This window comes from Limulus polyphemus, unplaced genomic scaffold (genome assembly GCF_000517525.1).
Source record: "Limulus polyphemus unplaced genomic scaffold, Limulus_polyphemus-2.1.2 Scaffold2567, whole genome shotgun sequence".
NCBI classification, from domain to species: Eukaryota; Metazoa; Arthropoda; class Merostomata; order Xiphosura; family Limulidae; genus Limulus; species Limulus polyphemus.
The window spans coordinates 151,737-163,524 of NW_013668177.1; the positions used below are offsets into that span (position 1 = coordinate 151,737).

The 11,788-nt window shown below is 30.7% G+C and overlaps 1 protein-coding gene across 1 annotated transcript in view; it reads left to right on the plus strand.

Annotated features, from left to right (window-relative positions):
- LOC106467321 (serine-protein kinase ATM-like) overlaps window positions 1-9,902 on the plus strand; it is a 158,523-nt gene extending 148,621 nt beyond the window's left edge. The window contains exons 59-60 of the mRNA XM_022395484.1: window positions 5,585-5,805; window positions 9,314-9,902. Coding sequence (XP_022251192.1) covers window positions 5,585-5,805; window positions 9,314-9,489 — 397 coding nt within the window. The 3' untranslated portion in view covers window positions 9,490-9,902. The remainder of the gene's footprint in view (window positions 1-5,584; window positions 5,806-9,313) is intronic.
- Window positions 9,903-11,788: the final 1,886 nt, after the last annotated feature.

Here is an 11,788-nt window from a genome sequence, read left to right on the forward strand (position 1 = left end):
TGTTTAATTAATTTATATCCTGAATTTAAGATTCTAATCTGCTGTCATCTTCAAGGAAGTCCTTTGGAGGTTGGAGGTAGGAGCCAGGATTTTACCCTGGGTCTTTAGAAAGTGTGGTGTGTTGCTGTTACACACTTGTATGGAGTTTTCTTAATGAAGACTAATGAACTATTTGAATGGTTTCAAGGTGGGTATATGCTGACTTCTATGCTAAGTGGATTGAGTATGTTATCAGTTATGTGGATATAGATGTTTTCTTTTTATTGTGAGTGGTTCATATTCCATTATTTTTGTGTTATACCACTTGATTCTCTGATCTTTGTTTCTGTTATGATGGACTATTCCACATAAGTCAATGTTATAGAATATTACATGTCTTTTATGTTCTTGACTTTTTTTGGTGTTTTTGTTGTCCATTTGGTTTTTAGGTGGTTTGATGTGCATTAATTTTGGGCATATTATGTTGTGGTGTTTAAATACTGTTCTGGTTTGTGCTAATATAGAAAGTTTTGAGTCAAATATTAGATTACAGGCTACTTTCAAAGAACAATGGAAGGTAATTCACAGGCGAAACATCAAAATTTTGTTAATCTTCATATTTAGTACAAGGAAACTCCGTGGAAATGCTTGAGTTCAGCAAACAGTTTGTATCCCCCCTTTTGCTTTAATAACTGCAGGCAGTCTTTCAGGCATTGTTGCAACATATTTAATCAAAATGTCTTTTGGTGATTTTACTCTAAATGTCTCTAATACACTCCTGTAAAATTTCTGTGGAAGTAACTTTTGATTTGTCAAGTTTTTGATCTATCAAATCCCAGATCTGCTCAGTTGGGTTGAGAGTGAGGCTTCATCATTTGAATGACTCCAGCAACTTCTGTCTTAGCTAAGTAATTTCTGCATAGGTTGGATGCGTGTTTGAGGTCATTATCTTTTTGGTAGTAGAATCCTTTACCAATAATACATAAACCACTGAGTATACCTTGATGGATCAGTATCTGATGGAACTTGCGCTGGTCCATTATTCCAACTATTTTGCAAATATCTATTGTTGCCTCAGCAGAAAAACACCCCCAAACCATCATATTGCCTCCCCCATGCTTCATGGTAGGTACTACGCATTGAGGTAAGTATCTTTCACCTTTCTTCTACCAGAAGTACAGCCTATGTTTTGTACCAGATATTTCAAACTTGGACTCATCTGTCCATAACACCCTTTCCCAGTGATCAACAGTCCAGTTTTTGTACTTTTTAGCAAATTTCAGTCTCCTGACAATATTTGGAGATCGAAGTAAAGGTTTTTTAGCTGCTACACGATCAAATATTCCATTCTTGTTGAGTCTTCTTAATACTGTAGATCTGGACACTTTTCTGTCGTTTGGTACATGGTTCTCTATCTCATGCTTGAGATCAGTGGCAGTCTTGCTTCTGTCCAGAAGGCTGCATAAACAAAGATACTTTACATCAGTATCATTGAGTTCAGGTATTCTGCCTCTTCCTTTCCTATTTTCAAATATACCTGTCTCGGTCTCACGATCTAGGGTGTACTTAACAGTGTTTGGGGTTCATTTCAAGTCTGCCGCATTCTGTTGGAGAGTCCAACCAGCATCATGTAAAGCTTTTATGTGAATTCTCTGCTCTGCTGATAATTCTCTATGCTTTTTGGGCTGTGGCATGACAACAAAACTTAATGTGTAGTGTTAAACACTGTTTTTATCAAGTTGTATTTGTAGAGTGTTATTAAATTAATTTCTTCTAGCATAACGGTACCATATACTAGCTCCTTGCTATCTTCTTTCTATATGATTAAGACACTGCATGGGGTACCATGAAAGTTATTTAAGACCCTAAATTTCATCAGTATGTTCATTCAAGCAGAACCCTTGTGACATGGCCTTGGTACAAGTATATGGGAATTCTAAAGAATGATAAGTATTCTCACCCTGGCTCATTCAATGTCAACAGGGATCAGTGAAGCATTACCATAATGTTGAAATTTACATTCTGTAATGGCATGGAAGAATTAGCCCATTAAATGGAAAGAATGACAAAATATTTTCTTTTCCTAACACTTTTACACAGTACTCTATGTTATCAGGAAGAGTGACAGTTGGGTACTTTCCTTTAGAGTCCTGTAATTTTCAAGTGTTGGCAGAATTTTTACATTAGTGAATAGGTTAGATACATTGAAGCGAATCATTCTATCTAGTGAGTTTATTGTTGCTGTTTCTATAATCTATGAAGTAGAATGTGTTCTTCACATTTCAGGATGTTTTACTGATTAATAGTGACATATCTACAAGATACCTATCAAACAAGTGGCATGATGAGTCTCTGCAATTAACTATGAGATGAAGTGTGTACCCTTGCCTGTGAATATTAGGCATACTATTGATATGTGACGTAGTGCTATGGTTTACTGTCAGTTATTTGGCTGTTTCTTAGGGAGGCTGTTTTGAAGGCATTATCCTCAAAAGTTACATATATATACAAAAATCCCTGATATTGATAAATGTTTCAACTAGTGGTAAAACCACCCCAACAGTCTCCAGGATGAACAAGGTTTATAATACAAAAGATACTAAGAAGAAAGAAAAGCATATTACTACAAAATTCCTTGAATCTGGATACCCTGATCACTTGATAAACTAGAAGAAAATTACAGGCACACAGCTTTGTTCTCCTTTGTCAAAGCTCTGAAAGCATACTGAGTATTCAGAAGCCACAACACAATGTTATCACAGTTAATACACACAAAAACACCTGAAGACCCAATAAAGAGAAAACCAATAACATAATTTAAAACATCCCTTGTAAATGTGGATTCCAAAACATCAGGGAAATGAAATAACATTAAAAAAATTAGAAATCAGTAGCATTAATATACATACAATACACAATAATACTGAACTATCTGCAATAGCCTATCATGCCAGAGGAAGATGACTATAGAGTAAAATTAAATAATACTTAATAATGGAATATGAACCACTTTCAAGAAGAAAGAGAAAAGAAGCTTTCTACACTAGAGCAAATAAATAACATGCTTGGTCAACCTAACACAGAAGTCAGCAAAACCTGGATACTCATATTGAAACCATTCACACAACTGATTCAACTCTAAATTACGATTAAAACTCTGTATGAGTGGAAAGCACACTAACCCTGCTATTAAGAAGACCCAGGATTGCAAAACAGTCCTCTTCAGGACTTCTCTGAAGATAACAGAAGATTAGCTGCCAAAATGTGGATATAAACTAATTAGTAATTAGTACCTAGTAATAAAAGATAAAGAAAGTAACTAATTAGTAATTATAGGTAGGTGATCATATAGACTAATAACCAACAACAATTAATATCTGACTGTCAAATCCTTATTTTAAGTGTATATAAAATTATCTTGATTTCAGTGTTCTATCATTGAAAGCTATTACTTTCCTTGTCATTGCCCTGTAATGTATGAATTATGTTGAAATAGAGTAACTGACCAGCTAATAAGCTCATAAAAAATTGGTACATCAATGTATAACTGAAATTAAATCTATTTTAAACATAAATCTTAGTTGGGTTCAAGTGACAAGCTCAGTCACTAAGTCATTTGCTAGTAGCTTACATATAGTTCCTAATTTCTGGTTATCAGTTTATTCATTTAACAGAAAGTTGTAGCACAGGTACGATCATAGAACTCTGGCCAAGATTAATATATTCCTTGGAAGCATTCCAATTACTTGAATTTTAAAGGTGAAATTATGGCATTTTTAATTAAATAATTTTTGAGAAGAGTTATTTTATTCAAAATGTTTGAAAGCTTAATGAATTATTTATCTTGGGTTAAAGATTAAGTTCTCATCACAGCCGTCAAGAGATAATATGTGAAGCAGCATAAACTATTACATCATTTGTGTTATGACCTTTACAATAAAGAATAAGATATTGTGTATATAGCACTTTAAGCTGAATTTTTTATTTACCCTGTTGGATTGTAACAGACATGCATTAAATAAAATAAGTTGGACATAAACAAATTTTGAAAGATGATTATTTCAGTTTAAAATAATGGTTTCACATTCTCCATGTTAGTGTTTTTACCATAGTTACAATTAGACACTTACTGTTGTTAAGCTAAGTTTTAATGTAGCGATGTATGGTTAGTGGCACAAGTCTGAGTCATAAAGTTTCTTGAACGAGGAAGTCAGAAAGATTGTACTAAATGATAATGTAAGAAACATGCTTGAACTTTATGTTTAGTTAATCAGAAATAAAATTATTCATTTATTCTAAGCGATTATAGTAAGTTACACTCACTGGCGTACAGTGTGAATAAAAGAGAGAGCATCTACCTCAGTGTGAAAGTTTTGTTCCATGTATTTTGTGTTTACACTAGTTTGCTGAGTATTTTGATCTCTTTTAAAAGTTCAGTGGGATTATACAGCATCAAATCCTGGAATAGTGGACAATACTTTATGTTGAGATATTTACCTTAACCTTTCATAAATATATCAATAACTAACACAATTCAGTTTTGACTAACTCTATATCATAATACAAATAGGCTATTAACATCAGAAAAAGATATAATTTAAAATTAAAAAAATGTTTCTGTAAGTGTATGTAAAAAGAACATTCCCGTAAAGTTTGAAAAAAATGGTTAGATCATCTAAGATGACACTGAAAGCGACAATTTAAAGTATAACACAAGGAATCTAGTCAGAAAATAAGAACCCCATTCAGAAATGATTCTAATCTTATTAAGTGTAAGTATTTACAAATTAAGTATATTAACTTACATACTGCTATAATATGAGACTTTACATAGAGGCAGCAGATGAATGAATGCTGACAAATCAGATACCTATTTAGGAAGATTAAGAATACGTGACGTGTCAAAATAACCAGGTTTACCTAACTTGTGATGGATTTCAAAGCCTTTACAAATTAAAATGAAACTTTTTTCTTCAGTGAGTATCTGCCCACTTGTAGTTTTCCACACAACTTGTGGATCTTTTGTATGTATCTCGCACAGAACATGCTACTGGCTATTTGAGTAACCAGTTTATCTCACAACCTTTATTAACACTTCCTGTTTGAATAAATTGATTATATCTGTTCCACATCTTGCGTTTACTTTATTTTGTTCCTGAAGGAGTAATCATGTTTTTATTGATCCATGGTGTTATGTTACTCAGAAAATATCTTAAGTGCAAATATGTTTATTTCTAGATTATAGGATTTATGTTTGTATTGTTTTTCATGATAAGCATTCAGAAATATTTTAAATAACATTTGTTTTGATGAATTTTTTAAAATTGGCAAAGCTAATAACAAATTTACTCACATTGCTGAGTGAGCACAGAATAACATTTCTACATGGAAAATTACATCAAATGTTTGATTGTGATGAACAAAGTTAATTTTAATCTCTGATTACCAAGCTGAAAATAATGTTTGAATTCAACCAAGGATTATCAGTTAACACCAGCAAAGCTTTGGAAATTGGCATTTAAAAACAAAAATTGGAAGAAAAAAGAAATATTTGTAATTATTATGTATCCATAATAAGTTTTCAGTTTTTGGTTTTTCTTTCTAGATGCTGTGAAAAGACCATGGAAGTAATGAGAAAGTCACAGGAATCGTTGCTTACTATTTTAGAAGTTCTATTGTATGATCCACTCTATGTATGGACTCTAACTCCAACAAGAGCAATAAAAATTCAACATCATCATGAAGGTCTAGGTCTTGATGAAACAGAACTCATTCCAACACCAACTGGTTGTGGGTTTGAGGAACTTGGTGATTGTGGAAATCAAGGTAAATAGAGATGTAAAAAAGCTAATAACACATTTACTGATTTATTATTGTCTTCAAGATTAACATTTTATTACTCAAACAGTGTCAAAGCCCAGAAATAAATTTTCATAAAAGATCTGATTGTTAAATGTTGTTATTACCACAAAATGTTTGTGATGCAAAAGTGTTTAGTTCAAAAACACCTTTTCAAAAGTGATACCATGCAAGTTTTTTGTTTTTTACTTTGTGGCATGTTTATAAATTTGAAAATTCAAATATTCAAGGTGTAAATGAAGGCATAAAATAAAATATTGGACTCCTAAACCATGAAACTAAAATTAATTAACTACCCAGATGTGATAAGAAATCAGTTGCTTATTTATTGATTAATTTGCAAAAATTTTCAATAGAAAAAAGCATTGCATCATATTATTGTATACAGCTACCTAAGTTTACATGCTTTATTGTTGATTAAATTTGTACAATATGTTCCAGTTTTCCTTTAAACTTGAGGTTAAGCTATACTCTAATTAATGTATGTAGGACTTTTTGAATACAATATAGGAGAACTAGAGAACACATAAATGTTCTGTTGTTAAACTGTAGTGTGAATGTATTTTTTAAAATTTCAAAGCAAATGTTGATCCATAAACAGTATGAATTTTTAAAACAATAATAAGGTTAATTAAAGTTATTGTTTTGTATTACAAAACATATTAGACTTAAAGAGAGGAAGTGAAATACAGTGAAAGTTAAAAACAATTAGAGATATAAAATTTCATGAATAAACAGGTAAATGTAGGCTAGCATTGTGTTGTGCAAAAGATTTAACTCTATTCTTCAGTGTTCAGTTTTAACATACTCTGTATTACCTTAATATATTTATGAAGAGAAAGACCTGTATTAAACACAACTTTTAATATTTCATCTTAAGCCTTTTAAGCATATTCATGTTTGGATTTTGTCATATGAACCAGTGATGTGATGCTTTGGCTAAATGGAATAGCTCATGGTTACAAATAACCTTAGTAATTCATTATTAGGAAAACCTTGTTATTATAGCCTTTGTTGATGAACTAATAGTATATTTTGTGACACATACTTTCCTCCAACTAGGTTCTGGCTTACTGAAAAATTAGAAATTGATCCCTGTTATTATAAGAAACATTTTGACATGATTTATTTTAAACCAAATTTGCTAGTACATGTATTTATTTAGGCTCATCTTTTTTACTTCTTCAGAAGTGTGTGAATTATAATTTTTATTAATGAGAATACAATTTTAGATGCTTGTATTATTATTATTTACGTTATGGTGCACTGTTATTAAAGGATAAATTTACTAGACATTTGCAAGTTCTTACTTTTTAATCAGTGTTGTAGGAAAAGTATTAGCATATAAATAGCGTAAATATAATAGTGAGAATTATTTAGTATTTTGAACAATCTACACCAAATTTTCAAATTGTAGAATATTACTGTGGCTGAAATAATTTTAGAATATCCTTCAAACATCAATGTTAACATTTAGATCAGTTTGTGTTGAATATAATTAACAGTTGCCTGTAGTATTTTGTTTCAAAGATGATGTCTTATTATAAGTTAGCAGTTCACCACGTTAGTGAATATTTTTTTTATTAATGTATATTGCTCTCCATACATTTCTCAGTGATAATTACACAGTTTTGGTCTCTTGCATAGCATTTAATGAGCCTAATGTGCTCTATAAAATATGACCTTGCATATTACCAGTTGAAAGAACATACAAAATTTTTAATAATTGTTACTATGTTTTTTAAAAATGTTTTTGGTTTGGTAATACTTGTGATATATGAAATACAAATCTGAAAGGAAATGAGATTTAGACATTGCATAACTCAGTGTCATATACTCCAGAAGCCACAATAATGAGATTGCATAATAAACAGAATTACTGAGTTATTGAGTATAATGATATTTTTAACATATATGTATTAGTCTTTTAATTGTTATGTTCTGATATATCAGCCATTTTCATTTAAGATGGAGATTCATTACCAAACATTTAGAACATGCAAGCAATTGTAAACATAGGTGAAAGTAGTAGCAGTTGCATTGATAAAGAACACATAAGTGAAAGTAGTTGCATTGATAAAGAACACATAAGTGAAAGTAGTTGCATTGATAAAGAACACATAAGTGAAAGCAGTAGTAGTTGCATTGATAAAGAACACATAAGTTAAAGTAGTTGCATTCATAAAGAACACAAGTGAAAGCAGTAGTAGTTGCATTGATAAAGAACACATAAGTGAAAGCAGTAGCAGTTGCATCGATAAAGAACACAAGTGAAAGTAGTTGCAGTTGCATTGATAAAGAACACATAGGTGAAAGTAGTAGCAGTTGCATTGATAAAGAACTAAGAAAAAACTATATTGAAATTCAGTTTGGTTTTCACGACGAACATGAATGTAGCTTGGTGTATAAGATATATTGTGTTACAGTTAAATGTAAGTATAACAATACAATAGATGTTTTTAACATTTTAGGCTCAGTCGTGTAAAATGGCATGAATGGCCATTATTAAAAAGATGAAATCTAGTGCCAGTTATCATAAAGAATCTTTTTTATATTTGATTTCAGGTTTGGTGGAGTCTAGAGATGCATTTCAGTAGCAGTGAAATTTGGTTATAAAATCACGTTTAATGGTTGGTTAGGGTAACCAACAATAGATCAATTATTAATTGATTACTGATAACTGTTAATTTAACAGTCCTAAGTAGTTCATGATTTTGAGGAACGTTATCAAATATTTTCTTAATATAGGGGCATTTTCTTAATTAGTCTGGCTTTTGTTACTGTGGCATTCAGCATTCTCCATCAAGGTTGTATGACTTCTAATCTTTCCCATACATTAGCCAGTTGCAGGCACTCGTATGTTGTGGCAAAGTGTGATAACAATCTAATGGGTAAAGTGTAAAAGGGAATTTCCTTGGGGATTTCCACAGTGTGTAATTTAATGGCTGATCATGGGAACATTTCTGGATTGAACAGATTGTAAATTTTGCTTTTTTGTTATCACTACCTAATAATTGATCATCAAAATATTATCCACACTTGGTTAAGATAATAAAATTGCCAGTTTTTCAGTACAATCAGTGATTAGTCATACCACTACATTTCAGTTGATATTTTTTAACTCTCAGTAAACATTTCAGTTTAACTAGTGCTGCTCAGTTGTCTTATGTCTGCCACTTCTAGTTCTATCAAGTAATAGCTCTTAAAGAAACAGCTGTTAATACTGAAGTTGTTATTCTTTGTTTTACTTAAAATGGTACAAACACAATAGATTTGAAAAAGTTTTGTATACTATATCTGTATGTTAATGTGCTAAATTAAAGTCATTTTTTATACCTATAAGTATCACAACAATGGCAGTAGTCACAATATTTAAGTTGATGTATTATTTTTGAGTTTTCAGTATCATCCCAACCCAAGTTTGACTTATTTTAAAGTATCATTAAATTTGTTCAATACACTTGTTCCTTTTTAGGTGTAGAAGTAAACAAGCTTGCTGAAAGAGTTCTACTGCGACTTCAACAAAAGTTGCAAGGTGTGGAACAAGATGTAGCTTTAAGTGTGAATGGACAGGCAAATTATTTAATTCAACAGGCTCGAGACCCTCACAATCTTAGTCGTCTCTTTCCTGGATGGCAGCCCTACATATAATGACATTGAGTATAAATGTAACATGTACATACATAGTCCTTGAAATTTACTAATGTGATTATCCTTTATTTCCTAGGTGTATTCATATGTATATATAAACATGCTCAATGAGAACTTTTTAGATGTAGCCATATATATATATATCTAAACTTACCCATACACATTAATATTCATAATATTTTTACATAAGGGACAATATATAAAGGCATAATCACTAAAAACTTGTGATGTTGAACCTTGGAGTGCAAAATATTTTTTGTTTCAATTAGAGATAAACTTTTAGCTCCTTAAAAAGTGGTTTAGTTATGATTTTTTTCTAAAGAACCATTTCCTAGTGTTTCAGGTCTAAATACTTAAGTATTGTTGTAAATGATTATCATGATTCAGTAAAGAATTTTGTTTGTTGTCCCTGAGTATTACAGAAATTTTCAGTTCCATGCACCAGATCTTTTTCTTTAAAAATGTTTCATGAGAAAACCCTTACAACAACCACTTTAATGTTCTATAAAAAAAAACTGGATAACTTATTACATAAAAGCACTTGATTTATATTCTCAGTAAACAAGTTCTCTACTATAATAGTAACAAAATAAAAATCATTATTGTTTGAAATGTAAGATAACATATAATTGAAAATATGGTTAAAGTTGCCTAATGAAATTGAAATAGTTATTTATTACATCTTCTCCAACTTTGGTAATTCATTATTAATGTATGTACAGCATACATTTCCTTCAATTTCAAAGTACGAAGAATCTTTTTATGAACAGAAGTATGACATCAAAAATTATGCATACTTCAACGTATTTTTTAAACTTTCACAGTAATATGAAAAACACAAAAGCTTAAAAATTATTTTATCATCTTCTTCAGGAGAAATTAGGCACTTATGTAACATAATTTATAAATTGTATTTTTAAACATTTAAGTTTAGATCTAGACAGTACTCAGTGTGAATTATTGTTAAAATATTTTTGAAGTAACATTGCACAATGGATTTTAATATTACAAACAATTAATCAAAAGCCAGAGTGTTTTTGAAAAGCAATTACATTTTCATCAGAAGCAAAAATAAATGAAGCAAAAAATTCATGAATTTTTAAAGGGCAAGATCTTGATAAAACTGGTGTAGAAGATGCATTCATTATTCAGACATTAGTATCAAAATTTAGGTAATGATAACATAAAAAAAATATATACTAGTGTTAAAGAAATGAAGTTGTTTAAATATATTTTTTATTAATATTATTATTTCAATACAGTCTCCTATATAGGCTGTGTGAAACTTTAAAGCCATTCTTTGATATTTTTGATAAAATTTTGTAGTTTCTGAAATTCTTTTATTTTCATTAGTCTAATATAATTCAAATAAGTTATATCTGATACTGAATGAGAAAATTTATTTTAGTGGTACAAGTAATGTTTTTTTTTCTAGTTTTTAACTATTTGTAGCTTCATTACCCATTTTTGCAAGAGATGTTTCCTACAGGTGGTGTATTACAATAGATGTTATCAAACAGTAGCAATTTTTAGGTTTTCCTTTTTTCTTTCCTGAGATTCTAAGAAAAGTTAAATTTTGGGTGATCTTTATGTTAATAAAAGATTTGAAAGCTTTTGGATGAGGGAAGATGATATATAACTGGTCTACTTTTTCAAATTGCACATTGATAATTTGTTTATTTCTTCTGTATACAGGGATTTCTTTAAAGAATCAATGTGAACGTTTTTTATATCAAATCACACTTTCTTCCCAGGAGGAATCTCATATTTAAATCTGTAATTTTTCATGTACCAAATGTAACATTACACAGAATCAGGCAACACAGTAACATCTTTAAACAACAAGGCCCAGCATGGTCAGGTGGTTAGGGTGCTGGATTGCAATTTGAGGGTCACAGGTTCGAATCCCCATCCCACCAAACATGCTCACCCTTTCAGCCATGGGAGCATTATAAAGTTATGGTCAATTCCACTATTCGTTGGTAAAAGAGTAGCCCAAGAGTTGGTGGTGGGTGGTGATGACTAGCTGCCTTCCCTCTAGTCTTTCACTGCTAAATTAGGGATGGCTAGCAGATAGACTTCATGTAGCTTTGCGCGAAATTAAAAAAAACTGTAAACAATGGGAAATAATTGTGTTTCATGCAAAGTTGCATGATGACAATCTCACTCGAGTACTTATCTACCCTCCAACCCTCACAAAGTTCTTTAGTAGTCTATTATCATGTGAAAGCAGATGTGAATGATTTAAAAATAAAGCTATAAATTAACATTTTTTATTATAAACTTTCAAGAAAATAAC